This window comes from Felis catus, chromosome E1 (genome assembly GCF_018350175.1).
Source record: "Felis catus isolate Fca126 chromosome E1, F.catus_Fca126_mat1.0, whole genome shotgun sequence".
NCBI lineage: Eukaryota > Metazoa > Chordata > Mammalia > Carnivora > Felidae > Felis > Felis catus.
The window spans coordinates 24050383-24075021 of NC_058381.1; the positions used below are offsets into that span (position 1 = coordinate 24050383).

The 24639-nt window shown below is 39.2% G+C and overlaps 1 protein-coding gene across 21 annotated transcripts in view; it reads left to right on the forward strand.

Annotated features, from left to right (window-relative positions):
- Nucleotides 1-24639, forward strand: part of ACACA (acetyl-CoA carboxylase alpha) — a 280099-nt gene that overhangs the window by 194064 nt on the left and 61396 nt on the right. For 20 of the 21 annotated variants that reach the window (XM_006940119.5, XM_045044080.1, XM_006940115.5 and 17 more), the window contains 4 exons: nucleotides 6240-6509; nucleotides 10906-11003; nucleotides 15026-15146; nucleotides 15745-15855. In XM_006940119.5, coding sequence (XP_006940181.2) covers nucleotides 6240-6509; nucleotides 10906-11003; nucleotides 15026-15146; nucleotides 15745-15855 — 600 coding nt within the window. Of the gene's footprint in view, nucleotides 1-6239; nucleotides 6510-10905; nucleotides 11004-15025; nucleotides 15147-15744; nucleotides 15856-17605; nucleotides 19348-24639 lie in introns of those variants that run through there. The other variant, XM_019817560.2, reaches the window with a different exon arrangement.

Genomic DNA, 24639 nt, shown 5'->3' on the forward strand with positions numbered 1-24639 from the left:
CTTTTGTAGTGATTGCAGAATTTTCAATAAAAAGTCTCCATTGTGTGTATTAATATAGATAGACGCATCTATATAAAGTAATTTGACTGAGAAACTTACGGTGTCCTAATTAAATGGGGGGAAAATATGACTGTCTTCTGAAGTAATGACCCAATCCTCTGAGATGAAGCTATTCTTAGATAGAATATTTTGAACCATTTTTCCTGAATGTTGTGACCCTTTCTCTCTCTCCCTCCCTTTCTCTCTCTCCCTCCCTTTCTCTCTCTCCCTCTCTCTCTCTCTCTAAATCTAACAAGGGCAGGGGGAAGCAGTTTTCAACCTACTTCTCACCATCAGACAGAAAGTATTTTGCATTCAGAAACCATTTCCAGTATCAAATTCAATTTTGCCAAGTGATTAGTTGAGTTTGGTAGAGAATAATTTAAAAACACAAATCTGGAAATGGCCGGGGTGCTTCTACGCTGGAGGAGAGCAGTTGCTCTTCCCAAGTTGCAAGCTCTCTTCCAGTGACTGTGCACCACAAGGTGGATTATTGTGTTACATGTCTTTGCAGCTGTTACAGAGCTGCATCTGTTGACACTATGTGTCCGTATCCCAGACTGCTGGAAGGAACAGGGGAGTGGTTGAACTGATACCTTGCCTGCCTATCAGTGCGAGCGTCCTTTTATGTACATATGTTTGTAAAGCTCTTTAGCCCCTTCAAGATGAAAGGCTCTGTATAAATATAAGCTTTCGATTTTAGTACATGTTTGTAATACATGTGGTACAGTCCTAAATATGTATTTAGCTGATAGGCACTGTTCTTGTCTATTGTACAAATATTGACTTTAAAAGTATAAATATGTATTTAACCATCAGACCAGAAAAACACTGAAGCAGTTACTTCTCAGGTAGAGATATTAATATTGTATAAACCTATATATACATATGTTTACATTCAGACACATCATTGCAGAACATTTCTTTTTTTAAAAATGAAATGATAGCCCCAACAAACTAAGGCAGTTCTTGATATTGTCCCTTCCAGGTGGGTCTTGATTTTTAATTTGCATGTGTTTAGCTCTCTCCTTCTAACTTTATATAAATATGATCTGTTGTAGTAGGACTAAAACCTAGAGTCAGTTTTGTAAAGTATGAAAAATCCTTAGGCTGGTGAGATAGTTTTCCCTTAAAAAATGTTTTTATTATAGAAATGCTCAAATGTACACTAACATAAAAATAATACAGTAAGCTACCATGTGCCTGTCACTCAATAAAGAGCTATTTGGTAGTCTTAGTTATCTTTTAAACTTATATTGCATTGATAATTTTATAAACACATTAAGGAAGATTCGGAAAATGGAAGAAAAAGCACCATCCCATCATTCTAAATAATTATCGTCTCATTTTGCTATGTTCTTTTATTTCATTTCTCCCCCTCCACCCCAGTGTGCCTTTAGATGCAGTATTGTAATACTTACTATGCACTTACTGTGTGCCAAGCACTGTTCTAAGGCTTACCATGAATTTAATCCTCACAACAAACTTAATAGAATAGGGTCCTATTGCCCCGTTTTACAGATGAGGAAACTGAAGCACATAGAGGTCAATAACTTACTTAAAGTGGCTAGAAAACTGTTTTGCCTTTCACAATTATTATGATATACAGACAATTTTGTTATACTATCTCTTCAAATATAGTATTACCTCATGGGTATTTTTTTTTAATGTTTATTTATCTTTGAGAGAGAGAGGGAGACAGAGAATCTAAAGCAGGCTCCATGCTGTCAGCGCAAAACCTGACCTGGGGCTTGAACTCAACAAACCATGAGATCATGACCTGAGCCGACGTCAGACACTCACTCAACTGACTGAGCCAACCAGGCGCCCCACATCATGGGTATTTTAAAATGCTGTACCTAGTCTTCATAGCCATCATTTTGCAAGGCTGTACAGGACACTAATGATGACCTTATTAGCCAATTTACTTCCCTCCCAGAAAGTTTTTATCATGACATTTATTTTTCTAACAGTTTATCTTAAAATATTTTAGATTTACAGAAAAGTTACAAAGATAGTACAAAGAGTTCCTGTATACCTAATATTAGCATCTTACACTATTCCTGTTGCTCAAATAATCTTTATGCCCACTGAAAGAGGTGTATTAAAATAGATCTAACTGAAACCGTTGATATTTCTAATGTTGACGCTTTGTATAACCATGCTATAATTATCAAAACTTAGAACTAATATTGTTATGATACTAATAAGTAAAATATAGACTTCGTTTTGGATTTCACCAGTTTTTCTACAAATGTCCTTTTTCTGTTCCAGAATACCACATTGAATTTAGGGATCAATGACATTTATGTTTGTGTTATAACTGATGTTCATCTTTCTATATTGTTTCTGCTACGGCAGTGGCACTAGTCTAGAACATACTTCTGTAATTTCTCTGGTAAAGGAAATTATGTGAACGGTATCTTAAAAAATAAACATACTAGCTATAAAACTAGTTATTTAATTTCTCTATACCTTAGTTTTCTCATGGCAATAATAACAGCTGCTTCTGAATTAATACTAATAATTTGAGGACTTTTTATGATTGGAAACATTGAGGCTTTATGAGGTTAATCTTGATTGGTCCAAGATTATACAGGTAGAACAAAGCTGAGATTTGGACCAAGGTAGGCTGACACTCCCCAGCTTAACCTCTTTACTATCAGTACTTGTCAATATGTAGTATAGTACAGCATGTGATAGATGTTCACTTAATGGCAACTGTTACTTTTGTTATTTTTTAAAATGTAGAAGAAGGACTCCTGGGTCCTGGGTGGCTCAGTCAGTTAAGCATCCACCTTCAGCTCAGGTCATGATCTTGTGGTGCATGAGTTTGAGCCCTGTGTCCAGCTCTGTGCTGACAGCTCGGAGCCTGGAGGCTGCTTCAGATTCTGTGTTTCCCTCTCTCTCTCTCTGCCCCTCCCCTGTTTATACTCTGTCTCTCTCTCTTTCTCAAAAATAAATAAACATTAAAAAACTGTATTAGAAGGGGCGCCTGGGTGGCTTAGTTGGTTAAGTGACTGACTTCAGCTCAGGTCATGATCTCACGGTTCATGAGTTCAAGCCCCATGTTGGGCTCTGTGCAGACAGCTCAGAGCCTAGAGCCTGCTTCGGATTCTGTGTCTCCCTCTCTCTCTGCCCCTTCACCTCTCTCTCTCTCTCTCTCTCTCTCTCTCTCTCAAAAATAAATATTAAAAAAATATTTTTTAAAACCCTATATTTAAAAATAGAAGAGTTGAATGATGTTTAAGACTGTCACTCTGTGATCCCTAGAGATAAGTCATGGACGATGTTCTAAGCCCATGGTGTTGACTATTTTCTAAGAATCATTTAAAAAGTGAAATGACTATGGAACCAGCAAATATTTATTACTCCCATATTATGTGTAGGGATCCTGCTAGGCACTGGAGGCAATGATATAATGGTTTAGGCTGGCAAGCTAGAAACGGTCCTGGGCAATATATGATTAATTATCAAATGAATTCTCCACATGAAGGTCTTAGTAGGAGATGGAGAAGAAGCTTTAGACTAGGCAAAGCTTTACTAAGGAAATGGAATTTGAATGAATCTTTTTGGAATGGGTAAGATTTGGATAGATTGAGAGGAGAGAAAGGGACAAATTTTGTATGTTGAAGATAATATAATAGATTACTGTTTCGAATAGTTTATTCATCAAACCCATAGGGAGTGTTAATTTTGTATGCGGGGACATTGAAGTTCAATAAAATTATTTTTCTAAGGTCATACAATTGGTAAGTGATAGGGCCTGGATACGGATCCAAGTTAGTTTAACTCCGAAGCCCATCTTTTCCATTATGTGCCCTATTGTTGAATTAGCAATAAAATCTAAATTTCAGGGGCGCCTGGGTGGCTCAGTCAGTTAAGGATCCAACTCTTGATTTTGGCTCTGGTCATGATCTGTTAGCTGTTAGCGCAGATCCCGCTTGGGATTCATTCTCTCTCCCTCTCTCTCTCTCTCTCTCTCTCTCTCTCTCTCTCTCTCTCATTCACCTGCCCCTGCCTAATGTATGCATACATGAACACATTCTCTCTCCCAAAGATAAATAAACTTTTTAAAAAATCTAAATTTCAGTATAAGTTGAGCAGTGGATGCTTTCTTGGATGTTTGTTCATTATGCTTACTCAAAACTTAATCTCTTCTAGTAGGGAATCTCACTATATGAAGACTGGGCTAGCGCTCTCCATTCTGTATTGGTACTTTTTAAAGGTGGGGGGAGGTGGTCGATGAGGAACACACTTTGGAAAGACATTGATAAAGAGTAGTGTGTTCTTGGTGCTGCTGTGTTGACACCTAATTAGAAGTCAATATTGCAAGCATAATGACCTAGCCAATTGCTGAACTGACTGCCCAAGTGACACAGTTAGAGTCCCCAGGTAATAACAGAAGATAAGAGTATTATTTGCCTGTCCAGTGCCACACAGACACAATGTTTGCATTAGCATGCAAATGCTGAAGTAGATTCTTCAAGACTTGTTTCTAAGCTACTTCTAGCCTAGGTGGCTAAGGTTAATATATCATAAAATTTGGTGTAAAACCAGTCTTCCTAACTACAAATGCATTTAGAGGAAATAGCTTTTCCTTCCTGAAAAACAAAAGAGGTGTTAGGTTAGAGCGCCACGTGAGAAGGCAGGTAAAATATTTCTCCCCACACAGGCATATATTAGCCAGCTTCTTAAAAACCATGACCAAAGTTATCCTGATGTTTGCAGTTTCTCCATGCTGTATTTTGGATGATCTGTTTCTCCTTCCTTTCTGTGTCTTTAATGAGCAGATAGAGTAATACCTTATCTCACAAGGTGATTGGATTTTTTTTCTGTGTATTATATCCATTTTGATTTGTATTTGGCCAATGGTATGATATATTAAATAGCTTATATTTGTCTGTAGGTGTTTCATATATATATATTTCTTAATGTGGAGAATCACAAATAGCTATGTGGAAAGCTTCAACCAGCCTGATTACAGTGGATGTGCAATTGGATTGAGGAATGTGTACTCAGAGCTTATGATCACTGGCCCGGTTGAGTCTGGGTGATGCATGTGGCTTTCCAGGGATGCTGCTATTTACATCTGTTAATGGCCCTTCTTGATGGCCGGCTCCCCAATGAGGTGATATGCAGCAGCCTGGGGATGAGGGACCAAGGCTGCAGATGTGGCTGGGCTCCATTAGGCAGGACCAGGAATGCTCATCTGGTAGGCTTTGTGTTTGGGAGCAAGTTGGGGGGGTGAGAGTGCAGTGGGGGGCAGGAGGGAGACAGAAAGAAATAGGGGGAAAAAAGGAATGGAAAACATTACTTATCCGGGTATAGGGAAACAGACAGGCAGGCATGAAAAACTGCAGCTGTAACTGGGGTATGAGTGAATAGAAAAGAAATGGAACTAGCGAATAAACAAGTAGAAGGATTGACTAGATCTCATATAGAAGGGGATTAAAAGAAGAGAGGGCTGTGAGGGTTTGGGAAGAGACGTGTCACCCCTGCCTTTGAAGTCAATATCATTTATTTGTGTGGCTGGTCAGATGCTACTGAACAGAGAGTAGAGATTTACATATATCATTCCTTGCATGCTTTGGTATTGTGGTGCTGGGAGAAAGTGGCAAGAGATGCTCAGAGCGAGGATGCAATGTTGAGCTATAGTGAATTCTTGCAGAGGATACCTGAAGCTAGCCAGTAAAGAATGTTGCTGTTATTCCTATCAAATGCTGGAGAACAGTCAAAGGACCCAAGATCACAGAAGTTGTATAGTCCATGAAAGATGATTCTCCTCTCCTCTCATGTGTAAGAAGTTTCTCAGAAAGAATCTCACTGAAGATGGAACTAGTGTCTTAGTAGATAGGGTAGCAAGCTAGGGAGTTTTGGATGTAATTCCCTGCAGCATGGCATTCTCCCACACGTATCTTGAGTGCATTTAGACTTTGGTTTTTCCATCTTTTTTAAGCAGGTCCAAAGAAGGAATTGAAACAACTGTGAAATACATAGTAAGCCAGCTGTTCTCACCATAACCTAGAGAGGTATGCTAGAATGTTTGTTATAGTTTCCCACAGGAAACTTGGCTCTTTAACAGGGCATATCTTTACATGGAGGCTGTGTCTAGGTATAGTCTGATACCTTCATGGGGCCTGAAAAAAAATTCTACAGGTAAGAGGCTTCTATTTATTTGTTTGTCTGTGCCTTTGCAGATTGGCATGGTAGCTTGGAAAATGACCCTTAAAAGTCCTGAATATCCAGAAGGCCGAGATATCATTGTTATTGGCAATGACATCACATACCTGATTGGGTCCTTTGGGCCCCAGGAGGATTTGCTGTTTCTCAGAGCTTCTGAGCTTGCCAGGGCAGAGGGTATCCCACGCATCTTTGTCGCAGCCAACAGCGGAGCACGAATTGGACTGGCAGAGGAAATTCGTCATATGTTTCACGTGGCCTGGGTAGATCCTGAGGATCCTTACAAGGTACAGACTAAGAAAAGATAAAACTTCAAGACAGTATATCGTGTTGTGTATGTGTGTGTGTGTGTGTTGTGTGTGTCTACACGTGTAAAGAGGTGGGGGAAAGGGAGAGGTTTAAGTTCAAAAGTCCGCACGCACAGTGAGCTATAACCATGTTGGAGACAAATTGTGTCTCAATATATTCACCAGGTTTTTTCTCCAGCTTTGAAACAGATTGCTGTTTCTTGAGTTGAACACCAGAAGAAATAAATATGCATTCATCATGGGACATGTTAAGCCAGAAATGCCTATCTTTAAACTATTCCACTGTGGCTTCCATGACTTAATGGTCATTTACTAAAGCGCTTATATCCTCAGCTTCTTCTCTACTTGAAATCTGCCTGTCCTCTAAAGACTCTGCTTTCCCTAGCTGTCTTACAGAGTGATTCATCTCTGTCTTTCTCTTGTACCACTGAACCTAGAGGGGGAAGAGTGTCTTCTTTGTGCCTCATTGCTACTTTCAGACCCTTTTCCCTTCTTTCTCTCTGAAAACCCCCATATATATATATATATATTTTTAGTGTTTATTTATTTTGACAGAGAGCAAGAGAGCAGAAGAGAATCCCAAGTAGGCTGCACACTGTCAGCCTACTGTGCTCACAAACCATGAGATCATGACCCAAGCCGAAATCAAGAGTCAGGTACTTAACCAGCTGAGCCACCCAGGCTCCCCTGAAACCCCCATCTTTGAATTTCATGTCATCAGACTGTGCCACACCACCACTTATTATAGTGGTCCCCAACTCTGGTCACTCCTCATTCTTTGCATCTTTTAGTTGCTGGCACATTGTCATTCTCCAATACAACTAGCCCTGTTATAATTCTTAGTGACTTCTATATCCATATAGATGATCCATTCCATAATCCAGCATCTTAGATCCTTGACTTCCTATCTTTTACTCCAGCTCAGCCTCTTCTTCACCATAATCTTAATTTCAACCATCCCTTTCTTTGCCACCCCTTCATCCTGTCTTTCCCACTCATTTTCTGTAGTATACCAAGTCCAGCAATCCTTTGAACCCTCCAGAATCTGCAACTGTTGATCCTACAACCTTTCTTCTGTCCTTCACTCCCTCTTTACATCCTAATTTCATTCCTGTCAGCTTGCATTCCAAGTTCAATCATAGGTTAATCATATTATAATGACCACATTTTCTACACCCTCAACTTTTTTCCCTGTTTCCTCATCCTCATTCTGCTTACTTTATCTCTTTACAAAAACCTTGTGTAAATCCAGTACTCTCCAGGTACTCACATACATGAACCTGCATAGCTGAACACTGATGGAGAAAAATACCCACTGCTGTTGACTGGTCTTACTTTCAATTCAAGTTTATGAACTTGAACAATGGACAGTTTCACATCTTCCCCTCTCTCCTTAAAACTCCAAAACCCTCTTGCTCCATCCTCCTTCTTAGCTAACGACCTTGCTCCCCAGTTCACTGAGCAAATGGAAGCAATGAGAAGAGAGCATCCACAAGCTCTCACGTATCTGCATCTGTGCCTTTATTCTCAGCCATCTCCCTGTACTCTGGATGGACAGTCCCTGCCCCTGTCCAAAGCCAGTCGCTCCTCTTGGACATTTACCCTTTCCATCTTAAATCATCACTTTTTCCCTGTACCAAATCTACCCCGTTAGCTTACAAATACTTAGCCCCCAATCACTACCTTTATTGACAGCAAAGCTTCTTAAGAGCATTGTCTCTTCTTGCTATCTCCAGACACTCTCCCCTCACCTCAGGTAGGCTTGCACCCTCACCGGCGCACTATACTGCTTTTGTCAGGGTCACCATGGATTCCATATGGTTAAATTCTGTCATCAATCTTAGTCTTCATTTGAGTTACTCGATGCCATAGCAGCATTTGACACAGTTGGTCACTCCTTCATCCTCGAAATACTTTGTCCTCTTGGCTTCTAGGGCCCAGAGTCTCCTTTTTAGCTTCCTGAGTGCTCCTTCTCAGTTTTCTTTGCTAAGACATCTTGTCAATGTAATAGTGTTTCAGAGGATAATGGAAATATTCTAATATTTTGATTGTGGTGGTGATTACACGAGTGTATACATTTGTCAAAACTCACCAAACTGCAGTACATAAAATCAAGGAATTTTATTGCACGTAAATTATACTTAAATAAAATTCCTATTAAAAGTGTATGGAAATTATTGATGACTACTCATAGGTACAGTGTTTCTTTTTGGGGTGATAGAAATGGCCTGGAATCAGAGAGTGGTAATGGTTGCACAACATCAGGATATACTAAAAACCCTTTAAAATGGCCAGTTTTGGGGTGTCTGGCTGGCTTAGTTGATGAAGCACTCAACTCTTGATCTCAGGGTTGTGAGTTCAAGCCCCATGTTTGGTTGTAGAGATTACTTAAAAAAAAAAAAAAAAAAAAGGCCAGTATTGTGTGAATTTTAACCCAAGACCCTATATAAATTGGTCTTCCAATACCACCCTGCCCTCATTTCTTTCAGACAGTCTCACTCCACACTGGCTTCAACGACCTCCTTAAATATTTCTGAGGCACACTCATGTCCCTGCACTTCTGCACCTGCAGTTCCTTCTGCTTCGAATACTTCCTCTCCCAGCGCCCCCATATCCTCATGTCTCATTTTCTCCACTCTTCAGTGAAGCCACTTTCAAGGAAGACTTCCCTGGGCTTTTCTTTCTACAAGTTCACGTCTCACAACGCTCTGTCTCCCTCTCGACTCTGTTTTTTTTACTTAAACAGTATTCTCATTAACATTATATGTTTATTTCTGTCTCTCTCGCTAGAGTGTAAGTTCCATAAGGCCAGGAAATTTTGTCTGTTTTGTTCATTCCTGTTTTTCCAGTGCCTAGAACAGTACCTTTCACATAAGAGGCACTCAATAAATACATGCTGACTGACATACTAAGAACCCTCCACACTACAAGGTTCTTGTCATAAGTCATACAAATTCAGTGACAGATTCATGTCTTCCAGGTTGTGCTCACTGTGGGACAAATTCATTGAGTTAAGTGGTGGCATAATTTCTCACAGTATTTAAAACATCGGGCGCCTGGGTGGCGCAGTCGGTTAAGCGTCCGACTTCAGCCAGGTCACGATCTCGCGGTCCGTGAGTTCGAGCCCCGCGTCGGGCTCTGGGCTGATGGCTCAGAGCCTGGAGCCTGTTTCCGATTCTGTGTCTCCCTCTCTCTCTGCCCCTCCCCCGTTCATGCTCTGTCTCTCTCTGTCCCAAAAATAAATAAATGTTGAAAAAAAAAAAATTAAAAAAAAAAAAAAAATCTTCCTCTGTTTACCTTTTTTTTTTTTTGCCTGAATGACTAATTCCTTTAAGTTAAACACATGTATCCTGTAACTCTATTTTGTGAGCATGTGTATGTATTTGTAAAAATAATTACAAAAAGCTAGTACAAATTTTTAAATGTAAATGGGAATTATAAGTTGTTTATTTAAAAATGCAAAAGGCAGGGGCACCTGAGTGGCTCAGTCAGTTAAGTATACGGCTTTGGCTCAGGTCATAATCTCATGGTTCTTGAGTTCGAGTCCTGCCTTGGGCTCTGTGCCAACAGCTCGGAGCCTGGAGCCTGCCTCAAATTCTGTGTGTGTCTCTCTCTCTCAAAAATAAACAAGCATTAAAATTTTTCTTAATAAAAAATAATAAAAATGCAAAAGGCATGAATTCAGTATTCATTGATGATTATCACTGTATATGATGATTATCACTGTATAGAATTCTGGTTTTAATATTGCCTTCCCATTTTTGTGATCCTCTCAATTATCTCTTACCATTTACTTTCTTTTTTTTTTAATCTGTTTATTTATTTTTTGAGAAAGCATGCACACATACACATGAGTCGGGGAGGGATAGAGAGAGAGGGAGAGACAGAGAATCCCAAGCAAGCTCTGCACTCAGCACAGAGCCCAACATAGGGCTTGATCCCATGAACTGTGAGATCATAACCTTAGCTGAAATCAAGAGCTGGACACTCAACTGACTGAACCACCCAGAAAACCCCATTGGATTTGAAAAAGCAAATAATACTAATCCACACATTTCTTTAATTTTGTGTTGATATCATTAATAGAGGTGGCACAAAAGATCAGAAATTACCCTTTAAAAACCTAATGAAAATGAAATGGTTGGAATATATTCGCAGTTGTAGCTACAAGGTAGCTTAATTCAAAGACAGTCAGTGACTAGAGAAATAGGCACTTCCATCTTTCAAAGGAGAACTGTCTATGCTAGTATTCTGTTAGAGTGATGTGACAATTTAAAGCTAGCTTTGGAACAAGCTGTGTTATGCATGCTTTGCTATGTCCTCTGGTTATGTGATGATGGCAAATAATGAGTTAAAAACTATTTGTACTTCACAGGGATACAAATACTTATATCTGACCCCTCAGGATTATAAGAGGGTCAGTGCTCTCAACTCTGTCCACTGTGAACATGTAGAAGATGAAGGAGAATCCAGGTAGGTGTATATGTATCAGAATTATTTAGCCATGAATTAAAGAAAGGTGAATATGATCATTTCTTCCTCACTGTCCTGCTGATCATGACCTTGAAAGAGCAATGAAGATTGCTTATTATATAATCTAGAGGTCCGAGGTTTGTATCATAGCTCTACCACTAATTAACTGAAAGACCTTATCTTACTGATTAAGGTTTTTAAATTATGTTTATTATATTTATTCCTTTTAGAAAAGTTGGAATATCTAAACAATCATGAAGAAATAAAAATTAGCTACAAACCTACTGAGAAAGAACGTTATTAATGTATACTATAGTCTTGCTGTCTTTTCTGTATATATATGATTTTGTTCTACATAATCAGAATCACAATAGAAAACTCTTTTGTTATTTGCACTTTTCACTAAAAACTATTTTGGGGAAATTTTGTATATTCTTAAAATATTATTTGAGAATATATTTAAGGGCTTGATAATATTTTATAATAAAATTTTATTTAATAATAAAATAAATTTTATCTTTTTTGAACATTCAGACTATTCCAACTTTTTACTACTATATTCCTCAGCTGAGTGTTCTTTTAAATAAACTTTTAGGAATATCTATCATTATTCCCTTTGACCTATCTAAAAAGTAGAATTACTGGTCAAAAGATATGTCCATTTTAAAGATATTTTTGATAATTTCAGATTGCCCTCCCAAGATCCGTACTCCACCAGCAGTATATGACAGTGCATTCTTCCCCTTTAATTTTTCTCCACTCTTGCCAATATTGATTATTGTCAATTAATAAAATAGGATAAAAATAGCAATTATTTTAACTGGTATTTTTTAATACTAGTGAGGTTTACCATTTTTACAGTCTGTCTGCAAGTACTTTCAGAATGTTAATCAACTATTACAATACTAATTATTGAGTAATTCGTACTTTCCTCACTTTTATAATAATCTTAATTCAGTTACTAGGCTTTGTATCAGTTTTTTGTGCTGTCTATTCTTGGGGTAATGCCACATTATTTTAACTGTTTTAATGGGGCAGATTTCCTCGCATTCTTAATTTTTCCCCATTTTATTGACTCTTTTTGTCTTTTTGTATTAGTTTCATTGTTTTTAATTACCAAAAACTTTCCATAATGATTTTGATTCAAGTTACATTAAGTTTATTAATTAATTTAGGAAATCTGACATCTTCATAATTATTAACTCTTCCCAAGAAAAAACATGGCACGTTTTTCCTTTTTTCAACTGTATTTTTAAAAATTTTGTGGTTTTCTTCATATAGGTTATGCTGGAAGTTCCCACTCTGTCTTGGTTCATAACACCCTTTCTGTTTCAATAATTTTTTCACAGCAACTTTGAGCTAAAAGACATACCTAATATTTCTGTTTATTAAGTAGTCAGACCCAGAGAACTTCATAAGTATTTATACTCTAATAAATTAATAGTTATTTGAAAATATAATACACATAAATTGAAAGTTTTTTCACTTTTATATAATTACAGTTACTTACTAATGGGATATTTGCATCTATATAAACTCTCAAAACTTGGATTTAGCTCGGATATAGCCACCATTGTTTCTTGTTCTGCATTGATTTTTGTGTAGGACTTGGTTTTTTTGTTTTTGTTTTTATTTTTCCAGAGAAACTGTGAAAACCCAGCATTGCAAAGATAAAACATTGTCAAAAGGAATGTAGCATTATGTAATGTTTAAAAATGAACCACATAATGCTGGTAGTTAACATGGGATCCAACAGATATTATATATCAGAGTGTTTCTCTAAAATATTTAAAATATCCTGCAGTGCCCCTGGCAGTTGACTGTGTCACCTGAGGTACTGTGGTGCACAGTGTAGGTACAAAATGGAGTTTGCCATTTTTAAAATGTTTATGCCTAAATATTTTGCATTTTTAAAATTTATTTTTTAATTTTTAATTTTTTTATTTTAGAGAGAGAGAGTGGGAGCAGGGGAGAGGAACAGAGGAAGAGAGAGAAAGAATCTTAAGCAGCTCCAGATTCAGCATGGAGCCTAATGTGGGGCTCAGTCCCACAACCCTGGGATCATGACCTGAGCCAAAATTAAGAGTCAGACGTCTCTTCAACCAACTGAGCCACTCAGGCACCCCTATTTTGTATCTTTTCTTGCTATTCTGATTGGGATTCTCTCTCCCCATTATATTTTTTAACTCTTTATTACTGATATTTTAGAAAGCTATTGATTTTACATATTTTTTTGTTAAAGCAAGTCATTTTTCTTCTCTAAGTTTTAGTTTCCCCATCTGTAAGATGAAGATCAAGTAAATTAATATTTGTAAAGTTGTTGGCACAGCACTGAGTACATAGTAAGCAGTCAAAAATCCTGGCTGCTATTATATATAATAATGGAGAGGATATTACCTATCACACTGGATTGTTGTGAGGATCAAAAATTTTATATATATATAAAATACTATCTATCTGTATATCTATATATACCCTATACAAAGTGTATACACTATATATGTATTACACTATACAAAGGTTTTTATTACAAATAACATTAAAATTTGGTACTACTTTAAGGAATGATAGTCTCAATAGTAGAAGACTCAGATCATAGAGCAGAAAATGGGAAATTTGTATTCTTTTTCATGTAATACAAAGGGAGAAGATGCCACTTAACAAGTCATGAATACCTGTGAAGCAATATGTAATCCTTAGGAGGGAAAAGATCTGCTTTGCAGGGACGGCTGACTATGCCCATGAGTGTTTGTGACTATATAGCATGTGAGCCTTCTGGAAAGGACACATTAACCCTCCCTCCAATTATTGTGGCTCATTAACCCCTTAAGGGAGATTAGCTTTACCTGTAACATAACTCTAGAATTTAGAGCCTAGATACAGAGCAAAAGGAAGAATGGAGAATTCCTGGGAGAGGCTAAAAATAGAAAGGCCAGGGAATCTGAGAAACAGAAATGCAAAGCCAGAGGCCAACAGCAAGGGCAAAGCAAAAGAATTGGTGGAAGGTTAGAAGTAAGGAAAGAAGGGAACAGAGAAATATGGGGGCAAAAAAGTAGTTTAAGAGCCACTATGGGATATTTATTATTTCAATTTATAAAACTATGCCTGGTGCCAAGCTTTCTGGGTACACACAGAACTGTAAATAATATATGCCCATCTCTGCTTCCAACTTTATATTTTTCCTCTCTTTTATTAGTTCCATTCCCCATCTCCCACTTCCCATTATCAGCTATCACTCCTAATCCCCTGCCAAGAAGACAGACGAGTGGCTCCCACTGGATCTACAAGATGGTTTCTGGACAACTTGGCCAGCATTTCACTTCCATGCACATTCTACTTGCCCCTCTATTCAAAAGACTAGAGCCAGGATCCCTCTGTGTATGCACTTGATATTCACAAAGAGCAGGAATGGGAGTGCACTGTTTTGATCTTGCCCTTCATCCCTGTCTTGGAAAGAGAAAGGATTTTTTGACTTGAGAAATTGGCCTGAGCATTCTCACTATGCCTCTGGACTTTTTTATTCCTTTGTAACGTGTATCAAAAATTATTGATTTAATGGCTGATTATAGAGAGATATACAGTCGCCCTGCTTTTAAGAAACTTGTTCTCGAAAGTAAGAGAGGGCATCTAAAATCAGAGCGCCATCTATGTGTCAAGCCCTCTCTTTGTTCCTTTAATTTAACTTTCATGTCAACCCTTAGGTAGACACCATTATCTCCATCTTATAGAAGTTACTATTATCTCCAGAGTTACATGGCTATATGTGTCAGAGCAGGGTTTTAAACCTGTCTACTTAATTCCAGATTTTTCTCTTTCCACTATACCATATTGCTTCCAGAAGAAAATAGGCACCAAGCTAAGAAGGAAAGATACATGAATGAAAAGTACAAGAAGAGTATAGAGCCCTGGCATTAAATAAGCTTTCAGTATGCTTTTAGCAGCCTTTTAATAGTGATTATTCTTTTAGTGGATTGTTGTTCTTGTGTTTAACCTTTATAATTTGGCATGGCTATATCCAATAGGTACAAGATAACTGATATTATTGGGAAGGAAGAGGGACTTGGAGCAGAGAACCTTCGAGGCTCTGGAATGATTGCTGGAGAATCCTCATTGGCCTATAATGAGATTATCACCATCAGCTTGGTAAATCTTATCAGAATGTGAAATTTTTGAAGAACTGACTGTGTGGCTAGGAGTTTTTTTCGTCCGATCTCTGCCATTCAGTCCCAAATGAGAACATTTCTTAAAAATTATCTACAATACGATTTTAATTGTGCATGATAATGTAAATAATTGAATTTCCTAGAAAAACCTAGCACCTCATTTTAGCCTTTAGTTTAACTTCTTATTTCTCTAAATATTCTACGAGAATTTTAATAGCTTGAATTTCTTCTCTTAACTACTTTTCTTGTTCTTACCTCTAGTATAGATGCCAAGCATCTATGAAATGGGAAGAAGTATAAGAGAAATAAACGGCCTATGAACCTTTGTGTCTAATCCCCTTTGGTCCAATTCAGTGAATTCTGTACCTTCTTTTCTTTGACCAGGAAATTGTGGGGCTTTTTTAACATTGTTATTAATCAAACAAACTTCTAAAAAGCAATTTTTTTTTCTATTAATGTAGATTTTATACATTTGTGCCTTAGTTCTTACAGCTTGGGAGGGGACATAAATCTGTGACATGTAGAATTTATTCTCTCTCTCTCTCTCTCTCTCTCTCTTTAATTTATTCTTTTTTAAGGTTACATGCCGGGCTATTGGGATCGGAGCTTACCTTGTCCGGCTGGGACAGAGAACCATCCAGGTTGAAAATTCTCACTTAATTCTGACCGGAGCTGGAGCTCTCAACAAAGTAAGTTTCTAGAGTCTGAGAGAAGTGTGTGAAGCTGTATGAAGATGATTGTGAATTCTTAATTCAAGATTCTGATTGAGGAGAAGCCTTTCAGTTCATGCCTCCCTGAATCTATTCCCCTCTATCTTCATCTTTCCTGCCCATTGCCTTGCTTACCTAATCATTCATTCATTCATTGTATTCAACAAGTATTTTGAGTACCTACTCTGTGCCAGGCACTGTTCCAAGACCTATGGATATGTTCATGAACAATCCATGTAGAATTCTTGCCCTGAAGGGCTTGTGTTCTAGTGTCTTTCTAGGAAGAGAATTAATTGAATGCTTTTTTTCTACCCTCCTTCCCTTTCTTTCATCTGTGAGTAAGTGAAGAGATCTATTCCCAGATGTGGAGCTGTCTCTGAAACATCTTCCGAACGTGTTGACAATATCATTTTAATGTTCTGAGAAATTTGTGAATATAGAGGAAATAATTGGTAAATATTGAATGGAAAGATGGGTAGATGGATGCATGGATGGATTTCTGGGAAAGGGTATGACAGAGATTTATCATCCCTTCAAAAGAAATTCTTGTGCCTTTTCAATTCAAGCTCACGGGCTTTTCCAAAGGAAAAAAAAATGGTTGGTGAGGTCACCGCTTGTAAGAGTGAAAACTATCTAAGTATACCTGAATATACAAAAGACAGTGTAGTTCTGACTTCTCTGCAGACATAGGAAAATTATTTTCTCTCCAGAGCCAGGAATGTGTAATAGTCTGGGACTGGTTGGCTGACCTTGTGCAACTCATGTAACCTCTCAGCTCCTCAGCTTTCTTTGTCTGTCAAAGGGGGATAATAACTTACACGCTTAAATGATACAGTGGAGATCAAATGAAAAATCATAAGCAAAAGTACCTAGCACTTGGCACAAAGTGTTGGTCCTCATTACAGTTTCAGTTCCCTTTTCTTCTCTCTTATATGATTTGATGATTTATCTTGTGGAGTTATATGCACGCTGAATTGTATCAACTACTGGGTTTACTGGACTTGTGCAAACTTTATCAAGCCTTGACTTTGCAGTGGAAGGATAGGAAGTAAGTGTCCTGTTACCTCATTTTTTAAAAGTGGATATATCCATTGGTCCAATTAGCTTTTGGAGATGTCAGAAATGAGGAGAATCGTCTGATGCAGTTTGCTCTCTGCATTCCTTAAGAGGTCTGTATCCTTCTCTGGGCTTGCTTTTCCCTCTAGCTGAAGGGAAGAGCTGTGCTAACAATGGCAAACTTGCATACCCCACTCCCCTTTAGGAGAGTAGCTTAAAAATAGACATTGTGAACTGCCACTACTGAAGGAGATTATTGCAGTGGGAGAAACTGCTGAGAGTCTTAATTTTTTTTTTAAGTTGCTCTTTTGGATACCTTCTTAGGATGAGATATTGATGAATGTCGCAAAGAATTGTAGGTATGATTATCTGTAAAGATGGAATTTAAAAAAGACACGAGTATTCCCATACCTGGACAGAGAGCTAATTTCTGAAGGGTATTTCATTACATTTTCTTATTTTCTCCCTATGAACATGTTATACACAAAGAATAATACACAAAGCAAAGGTATTGTTACTACTGCTGGGGGGTTTTGTTTGTTTGGTTTTTGTTTTTTGCCTAAAAACTTGCCAGTTGAATTTCATTTGTGTCATAAAGGAAGCATTAGGGAATTTTTCTTAAAATCTAGTTGAATTGTTCTGATGAGATTTATTATGTTCCCCTTCTTCCTAGCCTGCAGGGCTGCTTGTTAAAGGAGAAGTGTGGTTGCAGGGGAAAGGACAAGGAAAGCTGCAGCTGTAACTTACCAAACAATGCTCATTTCCAGAAGGACATGATCATTTGTAGCTGAAGGGAGTGATCAAGTTATAAAGGTTACCTTATCCTGCTCTGCCTGCTTCACTGTCTTCATGTCAGTGCCTCTTAAGTACACAGACGTGTTGTTGGAAGACACCCGATTTCATGCAAATTCATTCAGAACGTCCTATCCGCCCCTTTGCCTATCCAGTATGAAAAAGGAAACTATACGGAAGCTGCAGGCATAGATTGCTCCCTCTGACTCACTCTTTGCATGTTTCGTCTTTGTGTGTACTAGTATCTTTCAACATCTCTGTGTGCCTTTCTTTCTGTGGTAATGTCTCTTATGGGTGTGTGCAGGTTACTTTGAGTACGTGTCTCTTCCTGCGTGAGTGCTGGTCTCTCTTGTCTCTTTGTGTCTGTATCTTGTTTCCAGATCCCTCTCTTTCTCTCCGTGTGCCTCCCTGAGTATCCATATGTGAGAAAGTCTTTGTGTGTGTCTGAAAACACTGTAGAACCTCCTTAAGCCTTGACTATTTTGCTCGAGTATGCGTGTACCTGTGCAAAGTGGAAATGTAGGTGGTATATGCAAGCTTTTAGACTGTAAACATTTGACCCCCGCCTTTTTGAGTCTTCATCCTTTATGTTAAACATTGGGGTGAAGAATAGGAAAGGAGGGGTGTGCAGAGGTTGTAGGAAAAGAGAAATCTGTGTGTGCAAGTGCCGATCCCATTGACCCCTTTGAAAATTGAAATAATGATAATGCGCGTCTCCTGACTGCATCAAAGTATCAGCACATCAAAAGCCAGGAGGCATGAAATGCAAATGATAAAGTGAAAGCAGATGGATTGTGCATGATCGCCTGATGCCCAATGAATTTTAAAAGGTGCTGGTTTGCAAGGGGGGGGTAGGGTGGGGGGTGGGGGTTGGGGGTGGGGGGACTGAAATAAACACGTTATCCCTGCAATTTTTTTTTTGTTCTTGACGCTCACTCCTGACAATATTTTTTCACACTTGAGTGAACACCCACTCCATCTCTCTCTCCCTTTCTCCCTCTCTCTTTCTTTCTCTTTCTCTCTCCTCTCCAGTTCCCACCCACCCACCCCCCCCCCCAACCTCTTACACGTCTCAGGTCATGTCGCTGCAGCTCCGGTGGAAATAATAAGATATAAACCACGAGGTTGTTATTTGCATAGAAATAGCATGGAGCCCCAGGCAGCAAGGGAGAAGGACACAGGGATCATTTGTCTAAAATTTTAATGAAAACTTTTGCTGAGGCAGAGATTTTTTTGAAACTTTCTTTCTCCCTGCTTTTCTCCTCCCCTCCCCACCCCCAACCCCCCCATCACTGATTTGACTTAACATGGTTCAATTTGAAGAGAAAGGGTTGACACACCACATATCATACTTCTGTAATACAGCAACATGTAAATTGTTTGTTCCTTTAATAGATATGAAGCTGGAGAGACACACATTCCCAACTTAATACATTGCATGTATGTGTCAAGCTTTTATGGCTACACTCCATCTCAGTGCACACGTGATATTGCCTGTCGTTAGCCGACCTGTTTTTAATTAGTTCAGACCTTCCTACCTTTTTGCTTCCAAAGACTCTTACTTTGTAAAGGATTTCTTTTTGTAGCCAACAGTAGTAACCTGCAAATAAAATATAAATGCTCTGGCAGTTTCCTGTTTTTTTACTTTCAGTGGTTTTACTGTACATTTACACATTTTATTCACAGGCACTGTCCTTTGCCACTGTGTCTTTTGTTCCAAGTGCTTCCTGCATTCATATTTTTATCCCTTTCCCCCTGTTATCTCAGTATTTGTATATTCTCTTTCCTTGTCTATCTTGTTCTCTGTTGCCTGTAGTTATTTGTAAAACATTCAAAATATTACGAAGTTGAGGAGGGGTGTAGTATCTGGGTTTTCATAAGTGCCGCACAAGATTTGCTATTTGAACAAAAGGCATTGGGCTGGTGATTAGAAGCAGTCTGGATGACTCTATTTGAAACTTAAAATCAACATCAGTCCAGCCCCCTTGCTACCTTCTGGAGTGGGCTAGTGGTGTCAAGGCTGTTTTACAGATGGGAAGACTACACCAGTAAGAGGTAAAGTGACTTGGTTCCATTGGCAAAGACTAAATCTGCATCAGAACATGAACTTCCACGTCCTCAAGTTTTATTCAAGATGGGCTCAGTCCTAGGGTGCGTGGGTGGCTCAAATGGTTAAGTGTCTGACTCCTGATTTCAGCTCAGGTCATGATCTCACAGTTCATGAGTTCGAGCCCCACACCAGGCACTGCGCTGACAGTGCAGAGCCTGCTTGGGATTCTCTCTCTCCTCTCTCTCTCTCTCTCTCTCTACCTCTACCCCACTTGCTCTCTCTCTCTCTCTCTCTCTCTCTCTCAAAAATAAATAGAGGCGCCTGGGTGGCTCAGTCAGTTGGGTGTATGACTTCGGCTCAGGTCATGATCTCATGCTCGGTTCATGGGTTCAAGCCCCGTGTTGGACTCTGTGCTGAGAGCTCAGAGCCTGGAGCCTGCTTTGGGTTCTGTGTCTCCCTCTCTTTCTGCCGCTCACCCACTCACACTCTGTCTCTGTCTCTCTCTCTCTCAAAAACAAATAAACATTAAAATAAATTTTTTTAATAAAAAAACTTAAAAAAAAAAAAAGATGAGCTCAGTCCCCTCTGCTTAGTATCCGCAAGGCCTGGTCATTTCCCTTTTTGTCCAAATGTCATGGGCATGATGACATAAATAAGAGAAGCTTGTAAGGGTCTGCTATTTCATGCCCCCCCCAAGGTAGAAGACCATAGGTTCTTAGCTCTACAAACTGTAGGCCGTAGGTGGCAGATTTCTCAGAATGCCTCATTGAGTGGTAAGGCAGGCACACACTGATGGATGTGATACTAACCTGCTGGAAGAGTGTCACGCTAGCCTGCCAAAGGCAGCAACCAGTGTGCTTGGGGAACTGGTAAGTTAGATCCTTAAGGGGCTGAGATAGTTTGTACAGTCATAAACTTCTGAGTCAAGGTGCCATTGGATATTTCCAGTAACTTTCAGATTTACTTCCCCTATTCCACCATTCCTGTTTGTACGTAATGTCTCTAATACATTAGGTGGTGGATAGGTTGGAAGGACCTAGCGTTGTAAGGTAACACTGATGTAGACCAGAGCCAGCTAGTCCTCACTCCATCCCCCAGACTTGAGGTATACACAGAGAAATCAGGATTTTCAATTTATAGCCTGTCCTAATTGTCTGTGGAGGTAAGGCATGTACCAATGACTGTGAGAAATGGGATTATAGATTCGTTCAGGAGTTGATATGTGACATTTTAAAGCTTCTGCGTGGGGTGCCCAGGTGGCTCAGTCGGTTAAGTGTCCAACTTCAGCTCAAGTCATGATCTTGCAGTTCGAGATCTTGAGTTCAAGCCCTGCGTTGGGCTCTGTGCTGACAGCTCAGAGCCTGGAGCCTGTTTTCGATTCTGTGTCTCCCTGTCTCTTTGCCCCTCTCCTGTTCATGCTCTGGTCTCTCAAAAATAAGTAAACATTAAAAAAATAAAAGATAAAACTTGTGCTTTGGGGGGGGGGTGCCATAATCTCATCTCCCTTACCAAGATCAGGCCCCTGTTTCCACTGAATCTGCCAGGAAAAAAGAAATTATATGATGGTGTGGCTAGGGCTATATATGTTAGGTCCGTAGGGCCCTAATTCTAATCTTGTTTTTGAGACTTGATGCAAGTCCTCTGGATCTCAGTTTGCAAACACATTTTTATGTATTTATGCAATATGAAATGTGAAGTCGTTGCTCTGTTATGTGCAACATCAGAGCTCCTCCCACAAGCTTGTAGGACTGGGGACCTGCACTGTACATTCTCCATATGCACCCATGACTTTGTGACATGCAACATGAAAGAGTTACAGAGACTCAAGAAGGGAAGAAGAGAGGGGCACCTGGCTGGCTCAGTCGGTGGAGCAGGTGACTCTTGGTCTTGGGGTCATGAGTTTGAGCCTCACATTGGGTGTAGAGATTACTTAAAAAAATAGTAAATAAATATTTTTTTGAAAAAAGGAGAGATTATTTAGCTCTTGCTGTGAGGCAGCATTGTAACTTCACATAATTTAAAGAGCATGGACACTAAAGCCCAATTGCCTGGGTTTAATTCCTGGTTCTGCCACCTACTAGCTTGTGTGACCTTGGGCAATTTTCTTAGCTTTTCTGGGTCACAGTTGTATTAACTGTAAAATGAGGATAATAATAGTACCTGTTTACCAGGTCTTATGAGGATTAAATGAGTTAATATAGGTAAGTCACTGACACTGTTGTAGTGTTCCCTAAGCTGAATTTAGGGTTCTTTCTCATTGCAACACATTGTCCAGACCCTGGAAAGGAAATATAAACACAACATCTTTCTGATCCTTTGAAGGCAAAAATTCCTTTAAGAAAATGTTAAATGTCCGTCCTCACCATGGCAGTACATTCATGTATTGACTTTCCCAATAGATGTTATCTAAAGACAATCACTGCACTTTGGAAAGCCATTAACGTCAGAGGCACCCTATTGGGTCCTGATAGGGCAGTATATGTGTCAGTCATCTGTCTACAGTAGTCCCTAAGGACTTGTTGATACAATAGCCCATAATCACTCTAAGGATCAGACCAGCAATTTGCATTTTTAAAAGTCCCTAACTACCTATTTTCACAATAGACAGTCCCTGTACTCCTGAAGCTCCAGATGGGATCGCTCTCCTTTTAAAGAGGGCATTTGAGCTTCCTTTCTGAGTAAGCCTCGCTTTAGCATTATGAATGAGTTCTCAGAAAGGATTGCTATGGCCACATCTTCTTAGTTTTCAAACCCTGTTCCCCTGGACCCCAATACCCACACACAAAATATGGGCAAACCCGCCCCCATTTTGTTTTTTCATTTGATGTTCCTCGGGTTTGGTAGAAAACTGTACTAGGTATGTTTGACTCCATCAGTGAGTCATGATCTACCCTCAGCTGATCCCCAGCTGTCTGGTTTAGAGATCTTGCAGGGTAGAATTTCCCTTCAGAGCTCCATTAGAGAAGTTGCCTCTGACTAAGAGAGCCCTGTGTGGGTACAGTGGCTTGGAAACTAATGACTTGGGAGAACCTAAAACAAGTATCAGTACTGAACTTCTAGAGGGAGTGAGTGCTCTGAGGCCCTGCCTAGGGCATTAAATACAGACTCAGGAATTATTATGTTTGACAACCTATTATAAATGCTCAAACTTTTTGAAGTTAACAAAACTTTTAGATTAAAAAAAAGGCAAACAAAAACTTTTCATCATTCTGCTCCCTGCATTTACTAGGTAAATAACTGGACTTTCTTCTGTTTGGGCCTCAATTTCCTTTTTATAAAATACATTTCCCACCCTAAGGTGAAGACCAGAGGATCTCTTAATCTTAAATTCTCTTGAATTTTTTGTATTCTGTTATGCTATATCTATTGATTTGTAGCCAGGGAACCATGTTAGGCTGGAGCAGAGAGAGAATAGATTGGGAAGGAGGGTAGGTAGGGTCTAAAAGTTGCTACAGGGGCGCCTGGGTGGCTCAGTTGGTTAAGTGTCTGACTTTTGGTTTCATTTCAGGTCATGATCTAACAGTTTGTGAATTCAAGCTCTGCATCAGGCTCCGTGCTGACAGTGTGGAGTCTGCTTGGGAATCTCTGTCTCCCTCTCTCTGCCCCTCCCCGACTCACACAGTCTCTGTCTCTCTCAAAATAAATAAATAAACTTAAAAATATAAACAAAATAAAATAGTTGCTACATATTAGGGTGTTATATACTAGTGAGATTACATGTTAGTGATATATGAAGTTATTACATTGTAACAAGATTAGGAATAGGAGTTGTAACGAATAGTAATTAAAAACTTTGTTAATCTCATTTCTTACCCATATTACAGAAAAATAAATGCGATGTGGTAGTGGTGGTGTTAATGATAACTATTGATGACAGCGAGTAGCCATAGAATTATAATTATCGGGAGTGGAAGATCCTCAAAAGTCCAACCACTCAACCATTGTTCAAATTTCCTCTGTAACATGTTACTGCCTAACATTCATTCAGTTATGCTTGAAAACCTCAACTGAAGGGGAGCTCAGTACTTTATGAGCCAATCCCTTTCATCTGTATGAAGTTCACATTTAGCTACAGCCTGTTCGATTGTACAGACCAATTGCTCTTAAAAAGTAGTGTTCAGAATTAACAAAGCAACTGCCAGTATTATGGTGTAACCTGTATGGAATTGAATGGAACCAAAATCTTTCCCATGTACTTTGTTTTCAGAATCTGGCTTTGTCTTTTTTTTTTTTTTTTAATTTTTTTTTTTAATGTTTATTTATTTTTGGGACAGAGAGAGACAGAGCATGAACAGGGGAGGGGCAGAGAGAGAGGGAGACACAGAATCAGAAGTAGGCTCCAGGCTCTGAGCCATCAGCCCAGAGCCCGACGCGGGGCTCGAACTCACGAACCGCGAGATCGTGACCTGAGCCGAAGTCGGACGCTCAACCGACTGAGCCACCCAGGTGCCCCAGAATCTGGCTTTGTCTTAACAGATTAAAGATGAAAATGCTATCCAAAGATAGAAAGGAAACTGGATTCAGAAATAACATTCTTGCCAGCCAAAACGGCAAAATAAGTAGCAATTATAAGAGAACAGCTAAAATGTACACCAGTTGGAAGTACTCTGTAGGTTAGGGGTCTGCTGCAAGGTGTCATGCAAGGTTTTGAGAGCCTTATTATCTCCTGCTTCTCCACCACCTGACTTGTTGGCCCTGTACACAGTTGGAGGTTCTTGGGTGTTGTGTATTCTTTTTTTTTTTTTACGTTTACTTATTTATTTTGAGAGAGGGTGGGGGAGGGGCAGAAGAGACTCCCAAGCAGGCTCTATACTGTCAGCACAAAGCCCGATTTGGGGCTCAAACTCACAAACTATGAGATCATG